The sequence below is a fragment of the Clavelina lepadiformis genome, chromosome 6, assembly GCF_947623445.1.
Source record: "Clavelina lepadiformis chromosome 6, kaClaLepa1.1, whole genome shotgun sequence".
Classification (NCBI taxonomy): domain Eukaryota; kingdom Metazoa; phylum Chordata; class Ascidiacea; order Aplousobranchia; family Clavelinidae; genus Clavelina; species Clavelina lepadiformis.
In genome coordinates, this window is record NC_135245.1 from 5,784,879 (window position 1) to 5,807,945 (window position 23,067).

General features: G+C 37.9%; 2 protein-coding genes and 1 non-coding gene across 3 annotated transcripts; 2 read left to right on the forward strand and 1 right to left on the reverse strand.

The window, feature by feature from the left end:
* Positions 1–20: 20 nt before the first annotated feature.
* Positions 21–12,928, reverse strand: LOC143463148 (choline transporter-like protein 1). Its single transcript, XM_076961534.1, has 3 exons — positions 12,347–12,928; positions 2,408–2,954; positions 21–2,245 (listed from the first exon to the last, which is right to left on the reverse strand). The coding sequence occupies exons 1-3, from the start codon at positions 12,394–12,396 to the stop codon at positions 41–43; spliced, it is 2,802 nt and encodes a 933-aa protein (XP_076817649.1). The 5' UTR covers positions 12,397–12,928; the 3' UTR covers positions 21–40.
* On the forward strand, positions 4,917–4,989 carry Trnar-ucg (transfer RNA arginine (anticodon UCG)). The gene has a single exon. It is a non-coding gene; the product is annotated as a tRNA-Arg (tRNA).
* Positions 12,929–15,988: 3,060 nt separating the features above from the next.
* Positions 15,989–22,845, forward strand: LOC143462482 (glycogen [starch] synthase, muscle-like). Its single transcript, XM_076960673.1, has 16 exons — positions 15,989–16,161; positions 16,392–16,573; positions 16,661–16,699; positions 16,884–17,036; positions 17,236–17,421; positions 18,039–18,183; positions 18,420–18,537; positions 18,872–18,992; positions 19,267–19,433; positions 19,692–19,828; positions 20,067–20,249; positions 20,528–20,685; positions 20,825–20,926; positions 21,284–21,361; positions 21,455–21,553; positions 21,743–22,845. Exons 1-16 carry the CDS (start codon positions 16,104–16,106, stop codon positions 21,821–21,823), a joined length of 2,007 nt encoding a protein of 668 aa, XP_076816788.1. The 5' UTR covers positions 15,989–16,103; the 3' UTR covers positions 21,824–22,845.
* The last annotated feature ends 222 nt before the right edge of the window (positions 22,846–23,067 follow it).

Here is a 23,067-nt window from a genome sequence, read left to right on the forward strand (position 1 = left end):
ACAAAAAATTTATTATAGGTTTTTTATTTTTTTCCACAAATTAAACAAGGTAATCTAAATCTACTCTCGATATGTATGAATTTCTTCCTGGAAATACAGGACTGGGCGGCAAATGAATACTCATTTCACTGCTCGAGCTGTTGATACAACAGTTATGATCAGTTTCATCCACAAGTTCAATTGAAGAACGTATTGCTGACGAAGGAGAATAGACGACATCATGCCGTAAAGGCTCCTTGCTAATCCTTCCCAATTCGTTTTCATCCCATATGTATGGGACTTGACCAGGCAGCGGTGTGTAGGCTTGCTGGTACAAAATTGGGTCAGGTTTAAAAAATCGACGGTTGCTATTTATTGGGGGAAACAGCGTAGATAAACGCCTATTTTCATCATCTGATTGATCTAAGGTTTTCAATCTTTTGCTTAACGGAGACATTCGTTGTCGGGCCATCATTTGGTCGACCAGAGTGTCAAATCTATCCACGAGAATCGTATCTGCACTGGCCATGCTAATTTGATCAATGTCAAATGGAGACTGTGGGGGCATTTCCTTGTAGCCATTGTCATCAGTGCGTTTTCCTCGAGCTGCCTGGGGTCGAGGAAGCTTCTTCGGTCGAGTAACTTTTTCTACATGCACCGCGAATAAATGTTCACTTTGAGATCTGGCAGACTCTTTTGGTTTTTTCTTAATCTTCTTTCGGCCTGTGTAGCCTTTAGTCATGTACTTCTGTAGTTTCTTGCTGCTGTAGTATGGGCGGTCGTCTCCATTGTTGCGTTGTTGGTCATCACAGAAACAAATAAATATTGTATCAACCGCCATTCCGTAGACATTAAAGAAGCAAGATGCGATGACATACGATGCTAAGCAGGCCAAGGCTGTTGGAATAACATATTCTGTCGAAGATACTTCAGTGCCTAGTGTACACTTAAACCAGGCAATGCTAGCAAATCCAGTGAGGACTACGATTGCAATTTTTCCCATCAGTATGCAAAATCCTCCTACGCAATTAATCACCATCATATGCTGAATATTATTTAGCAAAAGGTTAAAAGCCCGTTTTGAGCTTGCACAAAATCCTTCTCCATACATGGCAGCACAGATGTAGGCATTGCGGTTGACGTATTTTAATATCTTCTCAAAGCAAGCCATGCAGCAGGAAAGCGCTTTCAATATGCAACGGGCGAACTTGGACTCTCGGCCTCTCAGATGGTCATGTATGTAACCCAAGATGATGTGTACTATTTGCACGATTGCAACTATCATTGATCCGAGTGCAACTGTTCCCAGATTATAGAGAATAAGATAAAAAGTAGGTTTGGCCGTCGGACAAATCTTGCAGTTACACGTCTTATGTTTGTCTCCTGAGCCGCGGCTGAAAAACCACTTACAAACGGAACCAGCCAATATCATTTCTTGACACGCAGAGACAAATGCTAACATCCACAGACATCCAATTAGATGAGGAATAAAAAGGTAGAGTATAGGCAAAGACTCCTCCTCAACAAATGTCACCAATCCATCATCATCGACATGAGGAACCTTCAATGCAAAGATGAAGAAACTAAAGTAGACAAAATAGCCTACTATTGCGATCATAACAAAAAAGGTCACAAAAGGCTGAAGTAATATTAACGGCATGTTGAAAATGGCTAAGCTTGCTTCATCAAATAACTTGACCACGAGACAGAGGCTCTTACGAGACCAGATCAAAATGAGAAGCAAAATAATCGTAGCAATTGTCACTACCACAGCACAGGGCAACAAGTAAGAAGACTCTTGCACTATAGAAAAGCTCAACGAATCCAAAAAATCTCCTGAATTGACAACGGTCACATTAAGTTGTTCAGAAAAAACACCAGTAACTGACACGACAGAAACAATGGCAGCTTCAACTTTAGCAATATCGATGAGACCCTTGGCCAAAGCGTAGTTGTACCAGAGAAAGCCAGTCAGAGCAACAGACCCTACACCAGCAGTAACAACGATAGCGATCAGTACCACACGTGTAAACAGCTGGAGGAAAAACATCATCAGCAAAGATATGGCGAGAGCAATCAAGGTTAAGGAAATTATGTCCATCCAGCGTTTCGCTACAGATTCGATAAAATGCTTAGCCATTGATGCTACCATAGCAGAAGAACCACTTGGATTAATGGAAGTAGTTGCAGCACCAGTTGTTGAGCCAATCGCTGTTGGAGCATCCGTGATCTGGTTGGTAACGTCTCCAGTAATTGCACCAACCATCTAAAAATATTGCTAAGACATTCAGATTTCAGCACTATGCAATAACACCAAACAATGAATGTCAAGTTCCGTTTTCTGGAAGCATTTTTATCTGTGAACTATTTAAAAAATAGCCTAAGTTACGGTATTTTAGAATTTTTTATTCTTTAAGAATTATCTTACCTTGGTAATTTGTGATGGAATACAGCGATTAATTAGTGGTGTATGAGGTAGAATGACGTCATGTGGCATCGTGCAAACACGCCTGTCAACAATCGTATCATTCAGGTTGTAACCATTTCGGGTCAGTAGCTGCTTGCAAGTCATCACGGTTGCTGGACATTCGCTGACACAAATTACGGCAGGTGGGTTATCCATGGTCAAATAGGTCAGGGGATCGAAGGCAAGTTCGACGTCACTCAGCGCCGTGTGAAATTCAAAAGTGTTCTTGGTGTGATCCATACCAGAATATTCAGCTCCAGGAATCGTTTTCGTGTTGTTTCGTCCGCAAACGTTTCCCCAGGAATCTATTCCTTTGATGTAACGTGCGGGATCGCCATTATCCATGCTGTAGCGGGCCAGATATCCCATACCCCCCAAGGCGGCCAGGAATAAAAGCAGGAAAAATACATTTCGCACTTTTTTCTCGCGGACAGGAGTTGTTGGCGTGTTTTCATCTGGCATAGCTTCAACTTCGGTTGTAGAGATCGAACTGGATCCACAACCCATACTGAAATAAAATATTTTTACGACTCGGAAACTGTGTATAGCACAAAGTAGTAAAAACTATAATGTATATACTGTATTTGCAAAAAATTGTCTGACTACTTGGCTACTGTTGTGTCAATAAAAGACGATTATTACGTTGGATTATTGCTTGACTCAAGTTTTCTTCACAAATAACCAGGAAAAAATGGCCTACAAGCATGCATGGCCAAAGTTATAAAAGCATGCGCTATTATATTAAACAATAGAAAATTATTCTTTTTATATTTGTATTCGTTACTTCGTTTCTTTGACTGATGCTATTTGAAAGCTTTTACTTATTCAGAGAATTATATGTTTAAATTTTGTTACTACTGTATTATCTTTATCAAGAGTTTTTCCTTTTTGACGTCATAATCAAAGTAGTCGCAATATTGTAAGACTCATATTTATGGCTACTACTGTAGCAGCAATCAGCTGAGAAGCAACTAATCAAGGTAACTGTATAAGCAACTTATCCTAACACCCTTTCAGGTTTCAGTATGTCAATATTTCAATGTTCTTCGTGGGAGCAGTGATGCGATGCGAAAGACGCCACATAATTACTTGTCAGTCATTATGGTTCTCAGTATGTTTTGATTAAGACTTATATAACAATGAACATTTTTGCTTTATGTATGTGCATTCGAAAAGTTCCTTTGGTTATGCCATATTTGATGTAATACATAACAGCATTTAACAGTTAACTGTAGCGTGCAAGGCACTACAGGGTCTCGTGACAGGTGGAACCATAAGAAACTACAGCATTTTAAAGTTCTTGTGATACATAATTTTTAAGTTTCTACGCAATATCTGCTCAATAACATACCATAACTTAGGTCACCTTGCAATTAACGAATGCAAGTCACTAATTACCACAATTGTTTGGACAAATAATTTGCATCTGAATAGTTTGAAGTTGAACAGTTTCATGTAAGGAATATTAAAATCAAATTTGTTAGACTTAAACTTCCAACGTTTGTCTCGTATTTCTTTATCTTCGGTACAAAGTTACATGTGAGCTTGATGATGTCCGTGTGCCAATAATGAAACCGTGCCGGGCCGCAGTTGGCTAGCAGGCGGTACCGTAGTTTGGACACACCCTCTTTATGCTCATTGTATTACAGTAGCTCATTGCGTCTAAGTTAGTGATCAGTACAATTGGATTGTATAATATTGTATTGTTTATTTTTCACCATTGGTTGTCGGGAGCGCAAAAGAATGGTGCTAAACTGCTTACCTTGTCACAGCACGCAAGTAAAAAAATAACATACGCTCACAAACAATCAACAGCAGGAAAAACGGCAAAGCCTTTTAAGGCTTAAATTGCGCAAAATTTTAACAATACAGTAATTGGCTAGGCCACGAAATTTGAATCGTTTACATAGCAGGGCAGATAGCGTAATGGAAAACGCATCTGCCCATTTTCAACTCCGGCTTAATATAAGGCCCATTTTCAACTCCGGTTTAAAGTCTAAAAAGATATTTGCATTTTGAAAACAGCGGGTGCGTGATGCAATGTTTGACGCGTCTGATTATGCGGATCAGAAGATTTCACTTTCAAATCCTGCCGCTTTCGTTCATATGCTGTCCATTTTTCCAAATTCGGAAACAAGACTATAAGACGAAGCACAAAAAGCTAATTTTGCTTAGTTTTGAGACTCACTAACAATTTACCAATTCTAGAGAGAGATTCTACAAATTCACCTCAAACAGAATAGCTTTTAAGGTATTGGAAAGCACATTCGATAAAGCCGAGCAATATTTGTTACGTAAAGAATGCGTCCATTTAAAGATGTTTTAAAAGCAATTTTGCAAATAATTTGTGGTGGAGCCTTTTGCATTTGAAGCAATTGTCAAGTCAGTCATTTTTGGAAGGATTTGCCGTTTAAACAATATACTATACCAAGTACCATCACAATTTTGCATTTGAGGCTGCCATGTAGCAGGGCACGTAGCGTAATGGATAACGCGTCTGACTTCGGATCAGAAGATTGCAGGTTCGAGTCCTGTCGTGCTCGTTATTATATCCAATTGTACAAGTGTATAAGTTTTTGCATACACAGTTTAACAACCTTGCAATGCAAGCATTGGAAATCAGTGGCACAAAAGTTGATTTTGCTTATATTTTTAACACCCACATTTCCAGTATATATAGTTTATTCTCCAAGAATAGTTTTAAAGGATAAGATGAGATATATGGTGCAGCCTACTGTGTTGCGTATTGAGATGGTTAGTGAAAGCAAGTTTCAGAAACAATATTGCAAATAACTGTTTATAAATTTATTGTGGCATGAGAAAAGTCGGTCACTAATACTTGGAAAGATTTTTCATGTGAGCAAGGCGTTCTGGCGGTCGGTACCATGTCACCCCAGGACATTGGACAATTTCTTTGTTTCGTCGAATTCTTTGTATTCCGTAGTTGGTTTTGCGTTGATTGCTTTGCTTTATATTTTGTTCAGCATTTATCAATTCCTTCAGCTGTTTATTTGTTTCTTAAGTTACGGGTTCAATACAGGTTTATTTTGTAATACGTGTTGGCCAATCGATTTCTGAAAAAGTGCTGCCGAGAAAGACATGCAACCTCGTAAGGAGTCCAGATAAGTTCCGCTCTCGCTCTAGGTTCTGACAACCGTCACGACAGCTCTGTCAGCCGTCGCCCAAGTCGGCTTAGAAAGCTCTTCGCAGGAACAGCGTCCGGGGAACCTCATCAGCAGCGACGGCCACAGTAAGCTACTATACTACTTGATTCAGATCACATCGTTCTTGTACCGGAGTATAAGTTCATAAGTTCAGTTGATTTGTTGAGATAGCTGGGCACGTTAACCTGGGAGACGGGTATAGCTACAAAATCATAGGTTTCCAGATACCAATCGTTGCCGCCCGTCCCTACCTTGTTTCCATTCGAAGACATAAGGCCATTTACGAGTATAGTCTGTGGCAAGAAATAGTTTTTGCCTAATTTTGAGTGGCGCAACGCTACCAATGTGGTGAGCGCTGATTCATTGAACATAGAATTCTACCTCAATAGCGTTTTGCAACAACATCAAGTAACCAACTGTGTACAGCGCAATGTGTTGTTACGAAAGTGTGATTATTAGCCAATCATCATAACGGAACGAATTTGGAGAGAAAAGCTTAAGTTCAAGTCGTGTGTGTATAAAATAAGGTACCCAATATTATGTTGCTCAGATATTATTGTTGTGATGATATTGTTGCTATTGGCAACGAGGGCAATTCTCAGGCACAGATGCTGTGTAGGCGTGCCAATCAATAGTTGAGTTTTAGATTAGCATATGTCGTATTCTTGTAATAAGATAATCGTGACGGTCAGATAATATTGTACCGTTGTCAAACCAATTCTTTTCACCAGAAAATATTTGCAACACGATGGCATATAGGCTACACCGCTACAGTATAGGCCTAGCATCACAGGCGACTTAAAGGGTTGGCTGAATGGGCTACAGCCGGGGGTTGAAAGACACGTACTTATAAACAACAGAAATTACGTATTTCTGATGTTAACTAAAATTCGTCTGAGCTTGTTTATTACAAAAAAGTTTTGGCATTTTGTTATAAGTTATTTGTCCGTTCTCTTGACATTATTACGTTACCAAGTCCATTTCACACACTATGTCAGCGCTACACACATTCAACCGTTGGCACGCAGGAAATCCTTCGTGGGCAGTCTGAATTAGGAAAGTCATAACGTCATAACTACGGGTCACCATTTGTAAAAAAATGTTTTAAATTTATCGTATCAGGATGATTAACAATAAGTAGAACTATCGGAATCATTTCTTTCCGATTTAAATAAATCGCGCTGATTTAAATTAAATCATCACAATATAATGAAATAATCTAAATTGAATTATTATTAACTTGCCGTGCTCGGCAAGTTTTGACTCCACGATATCGAGTAAGGAAGGTTGCGTTCCAATGAGCACCAGCTGTCCCGAGCGTTCCATAGCCAACTTGTAAACAATCCAGACTCTTAAAATCCCAACTTCTATTTTTGAATTCGTCTTCCCGAATAACAGTTACGCACGATATATATATATATTGCGAGCGAATACCACGCATAGCAGTAATCAATGCAGACACGATTTAAAGTAATATGTCCAGAATCACCGCGTGGTGGCACCGTGAACAATCGAAGCTGCTCCATCTTCTTTCGTTAACAAGCTATTAGCGAAACCGTTTTCAAAAAAACTGTGCCGGAAGCGGACGACATGACGTCACTAAGGTTGTTGGTGTTCGATCATGGTTCAAGTGCATATCAGATCAAAGGGAAGTTGTTGTTGCCAGACTGGTTTCGGCAAATTTAATATCTTAGTGGTTTTAGACAGCCTTTTTATTTTTCGGTAACGGATGATTGACTAATTGTAAGAGGCGGTTTTAATTAGACAAATGTTATCTGTATGTGCATTGTGTGGCCTTAGGTCGAGGTAGTCTAAGTCTAGCCTCAGAAATTATACACAGTTTAGCTATTTAGCTTCAGCTTTAGGCCTACTTAGCTTCAGTTTTTCAATAATCATCATAAAAGCAAAGTATTGGGCCTTGGCCCCACTGACCATCGCAAGTTCGGGAGTCATGGACTTTTACGTTTTTATTCCTTTTCATTTTTCCTACTTTCCCGACTAAAGATTGACCAACATTTCAGAAAATTAAAGCTTTCCATGTGGCCCATGTTGGCTCTTTTTAAAGTCTTCTTTATGACAGGATATTGCCTCTTTTTGTTGCACTTGTTTACCCCTTAAGGCTTAAGCATTAGGTTTTTTCAATTAAATCACCAACTGACAACGTTGTGGTCAGTTTCAGGATTAGACCCAACTATATGATCAAAATCCGAGCATCAAATATATAAGCTATACTGTACAGCACGTTTGATATGTTGGCCTATACTGTATGTATTTGAAAAGCCCTGAACAAGCTGCAGATATAGGGAGGAAATGAAAGACTTGACTACTTTGTAAGGGATTATCTCTTAATTTTAATCCCCAATTTTCTCTATAGTCTTCGTAATCTAAGCTAAGTCGGAAACCTTTTTATGAGGCTATCTCTTTTTAGTTTTGAATTGCCTCTATCCATCTTTGAACAAACTATGCTGTGCTTGCTATAGGCATACTTGTTGCTGCGTTGCTGTAGTATAGCCACTGCGAATGCACGCTTTGACGCTTTTAAAGGGTGGGTGTAGATAAATGTAGACTACATCGGTAACATAGGAGTATATAAGCCTATATTCAGCAACGAATTATTACCTGTAAGTCACTTTTTCTCACTAAAGGAAAAATGTGAGCAATAACAATTTGCTCGAGTTAACTTGAGTCAATCTAAAATGTGGCTCAAGTCAAGTTCTTCACGTTTAATTCGTAAAATTTATAAACAAGCAGTTGATTGTCAGTCGCCAACAGGGCTGATCCAAGCATAGGCGTATTTCTTTTGAAAATGAGTTTTAGACATGAACACATCAATATATTTACAACAGAGGAATCCCACCTCACAAGAGATAGGGATAGCCAGTCAAGAATGGAAGTTAATTTCAAAGTTTTTCGATAATTTTAATAGTTTTGGTTAGTTAGGAAAAAATATTGTATAAAATTGCAGAAAATACCGTAAGTTTTTAAGATTCTTATACTAGAGTTTGAATTATTCCGGCGCTTTCTTTATACATACAGGGATTACTTAAGGCCAATGCAAGCGATGTCACTGCATCGGGCCCGCACTACTTAGCCCCAGAACAAAAACAACAATTGGCTTTTGTTTCGCACAAATCGCAATGTTGTTTTCCAAATTTTTCTCGAAACAAATTTTTTGGTGAAAGAGTATCAAGAAGCAAAGTTTTGATGGGTGTTGATATTTGGTTTACATTTTATTATTATTGTTATTATTAAGTTACCGTATTTAAAACCGGCAAGTGGCCCCTCCATCGGTTCTTGCATTGGGCTCCGGGCTCGGCTTGCTAAAGTCGGTCCTATTTATGCGTAAAGTAGGTTGCCTGTCACGGCGACCCCAACTCTACTAGAGCGGATTCGAGTTATTTCAGGCAAGTGATAGACTGTAATCAAATCAAGGCATTTAAAAACGCGTCTTGAGTAAAGTTAATGACTCGAATCGTTATAAAACACTGCGTACAGGGCTATAAGTTATGAAACACACATATGAAAAGCCAAATCAAAGTTCTGCTCACGCTACAATGCTGCTATGTTCAACCCTTAGGAAAAATTTCTACCTGTGGCATTGAGCTTATTTATGAACCGTTATATTTATACTGGTGGGCAGTCCATACTTTCAAAGTGCCGCGGGTAGCCTAACTGTACCAGGAGGTTATTTGGCAAAGAATATTAACGACAGCACATTAAAAAAAAAAATGCAGATAAACAGAAAAGTAACACAAGAATAACCTTTGGTGGAGATAACACAACAAAACTTGTGAGATTTAAAATAATACTTAACCTCACTTGGATGTAAGTTAAAAATCATCATACTTTTACCAGACAAGTAATGTGGCGAGCATTTGGCGGCAGAACTTGCCCTTCATCGGAGAAAATATAACAAACCAATATTTTAAAAATGTATCGCAGATGAGTTGCACTAGAAAAGATCATTACACTGATGACGTATTTCTGACATTGAGTTGGTAAAATAATAGCCCGCTCTTTGAGTAACATGCACATGCAGCTATACACGCTTTTACAAGCTTATCAAGGATTAGTAGCAGTAGCCTATAATACGTGTCAACCTACAAGGGATTTCAGTTACTGAAATCGATAATTTTTACTATTAATTATACATTTACTATTAATTAATAGTATAATTTAATAGGATAACTTTACTATTAATTAATATACTTCAGCTAATAGGCTTCAATGTAGGCTACACAACAAGGTCACTTGTTACAAATCATATTTGAATTGTTAGTGCAAAGGCACAACAACTTGAAAACCTTCAAGTAAGATTTAGCCTGTAAAATGCCGCAAAACACACCATTATATACTTTTCAGGTACAGTAAGTGGCTGTCCCAAGTAGGACAATAAAAACGAAATTGCAAAAATGGTAAGATCTCACAATGTTTATCGTTACAATGGTTGGTATAATCTCACAATGTTTATTGTCGGACTTAGAGTTTACAAACGACAGCGGCTACTAATTCCTAATCAGCAAATTTTTAAAACTATCCATTAGGCTACGCAAAGAGTATAAAGTCTTGTACACTCTTTGGGCTACGTCATATTCGGTCATAATCTGGATCCCAAAGTTGACTTGTCACTTATACACTTATCATCCATTTATTGCAGATTAGAAAAGATTTTTTACTTTTTCTAAACGTACCGAAGTAACTTTTAACCAGTGGCGCGTGAAGGTTTGATCTGAACCACTGGCGCAGAAGTTTACTTTTTTGTGCGCTTGGCTAGCCTAAGCTAAATGCATGTGCAATTGTGCATGCATTACAATTGAAACCCTTTGGTAGAAATGTGCACAGTACAAATTGTCAGAGCTGTACAGATAAATATTACCAAGGTAGCCTATTGTACCTATGATTTCATGAATAACATGTTATTTTTTCAACATGACAAAGCGCATCTACACGAAAATGATGCACGACATCCCGCGGCACTGGCTCAGATAATTAATCATTCACGCGACAGCGGCTCAAACACTGCAATCTGCAGTCTCTTGTCGACATTCGTTCCATCATTTACCACCGTCATTATGGCAGAATCCTAGCAAGATCATAGAACCCAAAACAACAAAAAGGCAGTGCAACGCGGCACGGTCGCGCATAAACGCGTAGCAAAGCAACATGCGTGATTTTAGCATCCATACAATGTGGTCAAGCAAGAACTACAGCAAAGTAATGTGAAATACAGTCGAATCCGCTTAATTCGGACACCGGATAACCCGGACAACCGCTTTATTCGGCCAAAATGCTCGGGAACGGAACAAAAGTAAAAATTGAACGTAAAAAACTCCCGTTAATTCGGACAATTCTCCGCTTAATTCGGACACAGGTTCGCAATTCCTATCGTTACATCGTTAGGTTATGAAACAATAAACAGTACTTGGTTGGTTTTAACACAAGATGCAGTTGCATTATGAGTGATTATGGTGAAACAATGACGATTAATGCGGTAACAATCGACAATGAATTCATATAACGCCGTGCCAGCTTCATAGTCGCTTTTACTTCGGTACCATTGCGACCATCTTGTAGAACAGAATGGTACAGAAAAGTTTAGAAGAAAAAGTGAAATTGCTCACTAAAGTAAACGAAGAAAAAAATGACGACGCTTCCTTGACAGTTCGGCAGTTAGTTGCGTTGGTGGGGATATCAAAACGTACTTTGCAAGATTGGCAGAAAAATGATGCAAATCTGCGTGAACAACGTGAAGAGACTATGCTTCGTGGACGAGGTTTAAAGACAGAGAGGAAGCGGCTCAGAATGTGCGTTTTATGCGTACTCATTTACTCGTACTCTTGTGCGTTTTATGCGATCAGTGCCAATTACTGCAGTATAGCGCAGGTGCAATTCATTTATTACGCAACAGTACAGTATTTTAAATGCGTTGTTTGCCTTTACGCATGACCATGAAATGAACAATCGATTTTCCGCTTAATTCGGACAAAGCCGTTTCTCCGCTTAATTCGGCCAAAAGTGAGCGGAACCAAAGTGTCCGAATTAAGCGGAGTCGACTGTATAAGGCAGCGTGGTCCAACTTCTTTTCATCGCGGGCCAAAATCAGAAAATTTTTTTATCTTGCGGGCCAATGTTTTTAAATTAGAACTGAAGAAATGTGAAATTAGAACTGAAGAACAATGTGACACTGATATTAGAACTGAAAAAATTGTTACGCATTACAAAGGATCATTCACAAAGTTTTTTGTCAATTACAATAACAAAGAAACAAAAATTGAAGTTATGTTGCCAGATTGAATCAAAGCTGACTATCAGTTCGCGGGCCAAAAAATCGGTGCTCGCGGGCCAACTTTGGCCCGCGGGCCTGCAGTTGGACCACGCTGGTATAAGGTATGAAATCGGCAAACAAAACAAAAAATGATTAAGTTTTCAGTTAAAACAAATTTTAGATAAGCCTAACAGGTACTCGAACAACTCTCCATCCACCACCAGCGTGACAGGAAACGCAGTACAGGTACTCGTATGACGTTTGATGTTGCCTAGTCGTATTTCACGTAATTATGACATCACTATAACTTATTACGACTTAAGCAGTGTCCACAAATTGTCACATTGGATAACTGTCTTTGGTTTGGATATCGTCTTTGTCGGCTGATGAGTCTCTCTCTTCTTACCGAGGAATTTCGACTACTCCATTTTATATCTATATATAAATACAATTTAACGCACACTTACTTACCGATTAGATTGCCTGCAAAGAAATGAACACCACAGCAGCAAACAGAACATTACTTTTATTTACAGCTTCCAGTCGCCGGATAATATAACCAAAGTATTCATGTTTGCCTCGAATGCACTCGATTCACTCTTTAAAAATTAACGTTGCAGACTTGCAAAATAATTGATTCCTTTCTAGTATAAATCGCCTCTCTAATTGCTTAAGTTAGTTTTCGCGTTTCTCTTTTCAGTTTTCTATTTTCTGTTGTTTTCTTTTCGAAAATGAAATGCATCGCTTATTTATATGGTTACATAACTTGTTTGTAATGCATAAATCGTTCTTCTGTTCATTCCGTTGTTGACTTCCAAAAGTTGCACCATCTTGGTTAATTTTGACGTCTGAATTCTGACGTATGTGTTTTCCAAATTGTTGTATCAGTTCAAGCGAGGTAAGGTCTTTATACAGCAGACGTTGATCCCAGAATTTTCTTTGATCAGCTATCCGTCTTTGTTTGTGATCACAAGGTCTTTACATGATTGCTTCTAACGCAGATGTTTTTCAAACGTAGTCTTATGACGTATCATAGAGTCACGTGGTTATGGTTCGTTTGTCACACTGGAACAATACTTCAGCCACCACCAGTGTGACGGGAAATGCAGTGATTCCACCCAAAATTTCAATCGATTGTGCTGAGAAATCAAAGTAGGTGTTCCCACTGCTTTATTTGCTAATGTTTACAGAAATTTACTCACCTTTACGCTGGTATCTAATTTGTAGTAATTTTGAGCTAATTGAGGAGCCGTATATGCTGATTTTTGCGATATCCATGGTTTTGTTAGACTCTTACGTATTGGTTAAAAAAAGTATTTTAGACCAATCAGAGGCCAGTATGTCCACTGTAGTTTTTCAGTGCGGGGATCACCCTACCAAATGGTGCGTTAAAAACTTCCAGGTCGCATGTTTCGGTTAGGCTTAATTGTACAGTGAATATTGACAAAATTTGACATTTTTGGCGCAAAATTTCAGTCTTGATTCTAACATTCTATTGCAAGAGTTAAAGTTATGTGATTTTATTAGGATTTCATGAAAAAAATAGTCTAAGGCATACTAAAGTGACATACACAATTTTAAGGAATCCCGCCCAGGATTTTTCGATTAATTGTATTTTTAGTAATTTCACTTTATAATAAAATAAACAAAAAAAATTGTCCTTTTTACAAGCATATACGACGCCTAACATGTAACCACCGTAAAGGTGAGTAAATGTCTGTAAACATTAGCAAATAAAATAGTCGGAACACCGAGTTAGATTTTTCAGCAGAATCGAATGAAATTTTGGGTTGAATCACTGCGTTTCCTGTCACGCTGGTAGTGGAAAGATTAATTATTGTTCGAGTACCTATCTAAAATTTGTTTTAATTGCAAAGTTAATCATTTTTAGTTTTGTTTGCCGATTTTATACCTCATATTTCACATTACTTTGCTGTAGTTCTTGCTTGACCACATTGTATGGATGCTAAAATCACGCATGTTGCTTTGCTACGCGTTTATGCGCGACCGTGCCGCGTTGCACTACCTTTTTGTTGCTATGGGTTATATGAACTTGCTAGGATTCTGCCATAATGGCGGTGGTCATTATTTTAACTTTCCAGTCTGCCGGTATTACCTCTGTAGACCTACAGACCAGGGCTATACTCACGACTAACGTTTGACCAATTTGACTAAAGAAAGAGTGACTATACTACGCCCAACAGTGGAAAGTTTGCAGTGTACAGCTGTTTTTCCTGCCATCCGTTTCAAAAACCGTTTGAACTTAGATAGCGTATGCATCGTCTGCTAATCCAAGCGTAGTATCCGCACGTTTACATTAGCACACAGATTACATTGCCGACTTTTAGCCTCAGAGGTCTGGAGGTATAGTATCGGCCATAGTAGAACATGTGCGTAGTGGTCAGTTTAGGCCTAAATCATCTTGTTATGTTTAACCTATTACCATGTTGTGCTGAGCAACTTGATAGTTTAAAGCAGGGTTGTTCAAACTCTTTTCACTGAGGGCCATGTGCTAAAAAGTTAACCAGTATCCGGGCCACTCATTATTTGTGAAGATCGCTGCTTTACCTACAACGCAATAAATATCGTAAAGACCATTCACAAAGCATTGGCGGCAAAATTAATTCCTAATAGAAAATGTTAAATAATAGGTTGAGAAAAATATCATCCAAAGTGATAAAAAGTCACACAACTGTAGCGACTCGCTTGCCTCTACAACTCTAACAGGTACCACAAACGCAAAGTTTACGCCCAGCGCTATATAAAACCAAAAGCCATAGACAAATTAATCTAATGATTTCATTGCAAAATGGCGGATAAAAGATTGCAATATTTCAACGTTCTTCGTAGGAGCAGTGATGCGATGCAAAAGACGTCACCTAAATGCTTGTCAGTCAATCTGGTTCTCAGTATATTTTGATTAAGATTTATATAACAATGACGATTTTTGCTTTATGTATGTGCATTTTAAAGTTCCTTTGGTTGTGCTATATTTGATGTAATACATAACGGCACTTAACTGCAGCGTACAGGCACTACAGGGTCTCGTTACAAGTGGAACCATAAGAAACTACAGCATTGCAAAGTTCTTGTGATACATAATTTTTAAGTTTCTATGCAATATCTGTTCAATAATGTACCGTAACTGGGGTTATTTTACAATTAACATATGCAAGTTAATAATTACCACTAAATGCTTTGAAAAATAATTAATTTGCTCCTGAATAGTTTGAAGTTGAACAGTTTTATGTAGGCCATACTAAAGTAAAGTTTGTTAGACTTAAACTTCCAATGTTTGTTTCGTATTTCTATGTCTTTGATACAAAGTTACGTGTGAGCTAGATGATTGCTGTGGGCCAATAATAAACAGTGGCTGGGCCGCAGTTGGCCCGCCGGCGGTAGTTTGAACACCTTTGGTTTAAAGCATTGAAACTCTTGCAATTCAATTTACGGGTCTAGTGCAGAAGTGCACAACCGTGTGATGCATTTATAGGGTGTAGTATACCAGTGCACAACTACAGGAAGCCCTTGTATACTAGACCGCGGCTGCTCAAATTGTAACGTCATCTGGTTATGCACTTGTGTGCTAGACCCCTACTACCCAAATTATGACGTCGTTTAATTTTTCACTTTTGCATTAGACTCGAATTTACTTTAAACCTAGTCACTAACTTGATAATACTACTGTATTAACATTTTGCCCCGCAGTGGCCCAGTTATTTTCAAAAGTGTGTAGGTGCCTATGGTAGTTGGCCACACCCAGACTGCAGAGTATGATATTTTCAGCAAGAAGGGTATACCAAACAACTAAAAATGACAAGTGCAGTGTGCAAAAATGCTTGAACGCACTGGAATTACACAGTAATGTACACAGTTTGACTTAAATAATTATTAAATCAAATGAAAATTGAGTGCTGAGGTTCTATTAAAATCATTAAGTGTAAAATAACGTAAGTGCACCACTGAAGCTCATGAAAAGTAGTATTGAGTGCGTCTCTAAACTATGCGGTCTTGGGCTACACCGCAAGCATTAAAACACAAATATTATGCAAACTACTGTACTGAAAGAAGCTAACACAGGTTGCTGATATTGTAACTCATTAATCAATTTTGCCATTTTCTGCAACAGCTCAGCTTGGTGTTTATGGTCTATAGACATATAGGCTTACTGTATATAGAGCTTAGGGTACTTAATTCAAATATTAACTTATCATAACTGTAAATAAAAATGGCAGACCCTCCTGCCCTTTTTGCATTTGAAATTGCTTTGGAAGTGGCTAATAAAGGTGGGTAAATACTATTTAGTTTTATAAAAATAGAGGGAGCCTCCAACATAAACCGGTTTTAATCTGTAGATCCAGATACTTTTTGCTGAAATGTTTTGACAATTTTTCTTTTCTAATAATGACAAGTTGATTTTTATATGTTTGTTGAATTTTAATTATATTATTGATGGCATCATTTGTTTTAAATTCTTGTTATCACGAGTTTGTATACTTCATTATTATTCATATAGTTGGAGGAATTTATACAGTGCTTCGCAGTAAAGCTGAATCAACAGTTGAAGAGCTTGGTGAAGATTATTGTATGATTGGCATTTGCAACGAGAGATTTGTTGCAATGGAAGTTGATAAAATGGAACCTAACTTGCCACAGATAAAGAAAGCTGTTGATAAAATGCGGGAAGAAAACATTGGGGTAGAAAAAAATTATGCAAAATCCGCATGTTTTAAAATTACATGGTTTAGTGTTTGTCAATTTTCATTGTTTATTTTTTATTCACAGGTTGTTACAGGAAGATGGCTAATTGAAGGTTACCCAAATGTAAGCCCAACTATTATTATTTTATTAAATCAGATTTTTATGTATATTGCACTCTATATGTGTGTGCCTTTAGTCCTACTCAAACTTTTAAAGTTTTTTTGTTTTATTAACTGTATAATGAAATGTCTCATTCAAGCCTGATTACTCTAGGGCAAATATTATATTATGTGAAATCTGTTTGTAGGTTGTTTTATTTGATATTGATACGGCTTGGCACAATTATGGAAATTGGTCATGGGAACTGTTCGAGAAAACCAACATTGGCATTCCAGATCATGATTCGGAAGCAAAGAGATGTCTTCTGTTTGGATTTTTGACGGCATGGTTTTTAGGAGAAGTATGCACTTGTGTAACAATGCTATAATCTACATATAATCACCATGTTTCAGTTCAAACCATAATAACTAGAATATATTTTATTGCTTTACTTATATGTATCTGAAACGATAATAATTAATTCCGTCCCGATACTTCACTATTGACAGCACTTGTCGTTATGGGCTTTGCTCTCAGTCTATTTAATCTTATTTCTGCAGGTCAGAAATGAATGTGGCAAGAAACCAGTAATTATCGCTCATTTTCACGAATGGTTAGCTGGAATTGGTCTTATTATGTGCCGTATGAGGAAAATTGATATTTCCACCATATTCACAACACATGCAACACTTTTGGGAAGATATCTTTGCGCTGCAAATGTTGATTTTTACAATAATTTAGACAAAGTAAGATTTATGCTTCTGTTGAATTGTGCCTGTAGTACTGATCTTTTATTCATTAACCATCAAGGATAACAATTCACCTGTAGCTACGTTAAAGTCTTTCTGAAATTTTATATCTTTGAAGCACATATAGGCTAAGTCATAAAAAAAAAACTTTAAAATTCTACCAATTACTAAAAGTTATCAAACTAATTCTCTTTGTAGTAGCAAAGATTTGCATAGCATACGTCCGAAAAGGCCCAAGTTGTGTTTTTTTACCAATAACGTGTGTGCTGCTCTATAGCATTACTGCAGCAAAGAAAGAATTATTTCTTAAAGTTTTGTGCATTTCAGATTGGGAATTTACTTAATATTAACCTACATTGTTTGTTTGAGGCTTGTAATTTATAAATAGTGTATAATCACACAGATGTCTGGCCGCAAAGCCTGTCTGGATTACAACAATCAAAGCATGCAAACCGTATACTGTACTAACTATGTCATTTTGATCTAATGTGATAATTTAATACGATAAGCTACACTGCTGAAATCATGAAAGTATTTACTTTGGCTGTCATGAAACGATTTACTCTATACTTATCTTGTCAATTTCGTTGTTTTAATGCTTGTTTTCTTGATAGTTTCAAGTGGACGCTGAGGCTGGTAACAGGCAAATCTATCATCGGTACTGTCTTGAGCGAGCCACAGCACACACGACCCATGTTTTTACCACAGTGTCCGACATTACTTCTTTTGAAGCCGAGCACTTACTTAAAAGAAAACCAGGTTCAAACAAATTCTGTATCCCAGAATCAGTTTGTGTAATGGGGATTGTGTAACATGTAATCTGTAGCTTTGTTATTACCACTATATACTTATTTTCGGTTATGTTTGGATTGGCGTAAGATGCAGATTACTGCAATGTTAATCACAGTTTGTGTATACCAGCATTTTATGTATGCTCCCTTTGGAATGTCTTTGTTGTTTATAAATCTGTTGTTCTTACAGCTAGCTTTTTTCAGATCTTGTTTTACCAAATGGATTAAGAATTAGAAACACGCAGTGCCTTCATGAATTTCAAAATCTTCACGCCATTGCCAAAGAAAAAATCCATAATTTTGTAAGAGGTCATTTCTACGGGTATGAGAAGAGCTTTTTGTAATTTTTGTCGCTTTCACTAGAGTACTACTTCTATTTTATCACAGCTTGATACAGATAAGTGCTTTGCTTAAAGTCTGGCGCTATTGTGTATTTAATGATGCTTTTATGGGACCTGCTATAACATGTCGATATTAACTCTTCGTTTAAAACTCAAATTGTGGCTATTACATAGCTCTGTAAACCGCAAGCACCGCACTTCTATCATAAGCATGTTCGCATCACGTACTGTGCGACCTTGGTAATACAGAGTGCCAATGCGGTATGGTATGGTTAGGTCAAACATTTCAATGTCACTTGTCTTTGTATTGAACAGACACTTCGATTTAAACCTGGATAAGACGCTGTATATGTTCATTGCTGGCCGATACGAATTTAGCAACAAGGGTGCTGATATGTACATAGAATGTATGAGTCGACTCAATCACAGATTAAAGGTTTGGTGCTCTGTTTATTTTGTACTAACCCATGTTGTTGCGCTGTATCACAATTTGTCCGCAGTCAAGCTGCAAAAATTGTGGACTAGAGTGAAGCTGACCATTGTCGCAACTTTTTCGCAACATAACTTGTGTTCAGTGAATTGCAACGAAAAGCATTTTGCTTCGTGACTCGCGCTCTTATTTGCTCACGTAGTAAGAACTGCACCTAAGTCTACGTGACGAAATACACGACGTCATTCACCCGTATTACCGCTTTTATCACGTTCTGTAGATGATCAACAGTGACGTCACCGTGGTAGCATTCCTAATTTTTCCAGCTGCGACTAACAATTTCAATGTAGAGAGCTTAAAAGGACAAGCCGTGGTGAAACAGCTCAAGGAAACTGTTGACGCGATTAAGGACAACGTAGGCTCCCGTATGTTTGACCTCTGTCTTCGGTAAGTGTTTAAATTCTTATGTCATTTAGACGTTACTTTGTCATGCCAGTTATAGAAGCCTGTCCACGTGCCACGTAAAAATCAAGAATTGTTACGTCAACACTTTTTTTCATTTACTTTTTATTTCCATTTGACTTGCCGGCTCGCATAATTGTGTTCATGTCTTTGCGCGTTTGTTTCCTCAAATATGCAGACGCCTAAGAAAAGCCACGAAGGCTATATCCTGTTTATAGTCTGTATCAATTTTTTTGCTTGCAGTGGTCAGATGCCGCAAAACGAGCAACTGATAGAGCGCGACGACGTTATCAAGCTGAAGCGATGTATGTATGCAAACCAATGTAGTTCTCTCCCACCAATAGTTACCCACAACATGCAAGACGATGAAAATGACCCCAGTGAGTTCATTCATGGCTTTAAGCACTCCACTAATTAATTGGTATAAATGTCAAACTAGAGTCACAGTAGGTATTTTAAAGCAGTTAAAGTACATTGTGTGCAGTTAAAGCATTTAAAGTAGCAGTGTGCATTGTAACGGCGTTTTGCAATGTTAAATCTTTCACTCTCAGCAAATTGTAATATATCGTTTTTTGAACGAGAAATTTTATACGTTTTTAATTAAGTATTTATTCTCAGTTTTGAAGCAAATACGACACGTGAAGCTTTTTAACAGTAAAAACGACAACGTCAAAATTATCTTCCATCCTGAGTTCCTTTCACAAACCTCTCCCTTGCTCCCAATGGATTATGAAGAATTTGTGCGTGGTTGCCATTTAGGGGTATTCCCCTCATATTACGAACCTTGGGGTTACACACCAGGTAGGTAACTTCGTCTGAAAGCATTTTCTATGTAATAGCCACTTTAAGTTGTGATTTGAAGGCATCGTTTTTAGCCAACAGGAAAACAGTTAATTGGGTATAAATTAGGTAATGCAGTTCCGTGCGGCTTTTAAAGGTCAGATTCAGTTGATGCTTAAAATACCCTTTTACTTCACCCCAGCAATTTTTAACCCACTGTTCTTTCATTTAGGTTCCGGTTTTTGGCATTGTTATGCAACAACTTACCACAACCCGCTTAACTTTAACTTGTCTTTCAGCCGAGTGCGCAATCAAAGGAATACCGAGTGTGACCACCAATCTCAGTGGATTTGGTTGTTTCATGCAAAGCCATTTGAGCGACCCTGAAGCTTACGGGATTTACATAGTCGATAGAAGATTCAAAAGCAGTGATGAATCGTGTTCCCAACTTACCGACGTAAGAGAAACAACAGACTTAGTTGTCGTAACCGAAATGCACCACGTCAGACGTTTTTTAGTAATCGTTTTGTAGTTTCGAGTACGCGGAAACAGTGAATGGTCATTTTCTTAAAGGACACGTGTAAATATTTTCTCAGTATCTATATCACTTCTGTCGGATGACAAGACGCGAACGAATCATTCAGCGAAACAGAACGGAGAGACTCAGCGAACTGCTCGACTGGTCTAGATTGGGGATGGTTAGTTTCATGAGCAGATTATATTGGACAAATTTTGCACTATGAATGTATTTAGCTCCTGATATCAATTTGAAATGTTAATCTCTACGTTAATATTTAACGTAATTAATGTATGCTTTTAGTATCAGTTGTATATAATTTAGTTAAGTAATTCTCTATTAATGTTTAGTTAAACTGTAACAACCAAATTAATTTTTACGACGTTTGTAACCAGTTTATTAATTCTTACCATAAATTGAGTTTGTCTATTAATTCATCAAAGTATTCGAATTATAGTAATCAAATTGATTGTAACAACATCAACATAAGCAGTTTGATTGATCATTTAATAATTATATTATATCTGTTGTATTTCAGTATTACACCAATGCCAGAAGGTTAGCGGTCGATCGAACACATCCGGAGTTCCTGGAACAGACGCGTTCTTTCTCGCCTGTAAGTGTGAAAGTTCTACTCCGCAAGTGTAAAGTGTCCGACCCATAAATCTAAACTTGCTTGATCCCGGCTTATTACTCTTCTCACATCCAGGCTGGATCTGTTCGACTCCCCCGTCCTTATTCTGCTCCCAGCTCCCCGTTTGGATCCCAGGCTGCTTCTCCCTACCAATCGGATGATGAGGAAGCGAAGGTGGGTTTGCACATTCCTTCCTGATGCGAGCTGTCAACTCTGCATCAGGAAGAGATAAACGTTTCCTTTAAACACACATAAAGCACTTTTTGATCACAATAACTCAGTGAGTCGGTTGTTAGCATTGCACTTTGAACTCGCACAAAGTTCTGAGAAAACAACGCCATGCGAATTTCATGTGTTATCCAGGCTTTTGATGACGACGATGACGGTGATAGTGGGCTGCATACTGGCAATCTCATTTCAACAGACACGGATAGCCTTCATTAAACCAGTAACGGCGTTCCTTTCGTTTTCTGCAAAATCGCTCACACTTTAGACGTCACTGCTGTCGTGCTGAGGATAGGCCTACTTAAATGACATTTTCCATGACGTGACGTTGTTCTTTTGTTAATAGTAGTAAATTTATACGCCCTTTAGAGCCAGCAGGTAAATATATCGCATTTTGCAACCGCATAGTTATTTCAAATGTACGATGATTTTTGATCAACTTGTAATCTTATCTTATGGCCTCTATGTAATATATAAATAGCTTTATACTTCTGTAGGTGTTAAATTTCATGAAATGTATGTAGTCTTTTGTGTCAGTGCTAATAATTCTTTACGAAAGACGTCGAAATTTTAAGATCCATCTTTATCTTGTTTCTACTGCTTCGATTCTAAATTAACCTTTTGTTTTGCCGTTTGGTTTTGCCTTACGTTCTTTGGTAATATCCACGTATTGTGTCGGAATTTTAGTGATTGTTGTGCATGCTCAATCATACTTTTTCTTTTGGCACTCTTAATTAATTCTTATATCTTTATTGTAATGCGATGAACTACTGTTTCAAAGCCATGTTGTATGACGCGTATATGACAACCCATTTATGTTCTTCAGAAGTTATCTAGCGCCGCAGCATTGCGCATATGTACGTGGAACTTTCAGGAATAGCAGTTTAAATAGTTGTAACATTGTAAACTTTTTTCTACGTAAACACCGTTGCGAGGTGTTTCGAATTTATAGTGTCTGTGCAAATCGCATTGTTTTGTAACAAACAAACAAACCATTACCCATCTAACGTCACTGCTGCTGGTCTGGCGTCATGCCAGAATTATTTAAATTGTTATCCGGTATGTTTTTTCTCGGTAGCCTCTATGAGATCATTGTGGTATTTTTTGTAATAATCCGTCAATGCCAAGGTGTTACGCGCATGCGGAACCAGAGTAGTGTTGACCATTCTCACAAAAATAGGTATCAAGTGTGCTTACAAAATGCAATACCTTGATATGAACGAATAAAAAGCTTCAGAATGCTTATTTCGTCATTTCTCTCTTCATATCATCATTCTGTTGCACAGCATTGGCTTGCTTCACTTGACAGAAGTTTTGTTATCATGCCAGAGCGGTAAACGTGAATGCGCGCAATTCAATATTATTTTGTAATCTTCAAAATACCATTGCAACGTAGAACTTCTTAGAGTTCAGAAACATATCTACCGAGCACCATCCCACATTTCAACAAAGACGGTATCTAA

Excerpts from the sequence above, each read along its gene's own strand:
- LOC143463148 (XM_076961534.1), bottom strand. The coding sequence starts at position 12,396 with ATGTTCTGTTTGCTGCTGTGGTGTTCATTTCTTTGCAGGCAATCTAAT. Across the intron at positions 2,955-12,346 it reads CTTTGCAGGCAATCTAATCG|TATGGGTTGTGGATCCAGTT; the intron begins GTAAGTAAGTGT and ends ATTTTATTTCAG. Across the intron at positions 2,246-2,407 it reads TTCCATCACAAATTACCAAG|ATGGTTGGTGCAATTACTGG; the intron begins GTAAGATAATTC and ends CAATATTTTTAG.
- LOC143462482 (XM_076960673.1), top strand. The coding sequence starts at position 16,104 with ATGGCAGACCCTCCTGCCCTTTTTGCATTTGAAATTGCTTTGGAAGTG. Across the intron at positions 16,700-16,883 it reads TAATTGAAGGTTACCCAAAT|GTTGTTTTATTTGATATTGA; the intron begins GTAAGCCCAACT and ends ATCTGTTTGTAG. Across the intron at positions 20,250-20,527 it reads ACCTTGGGGTTACACACCAG|CCGAGTGCGCAATCAAAGGA; the intron begins GTAGGTAACTTC and ends CTTGTCTTTCAG.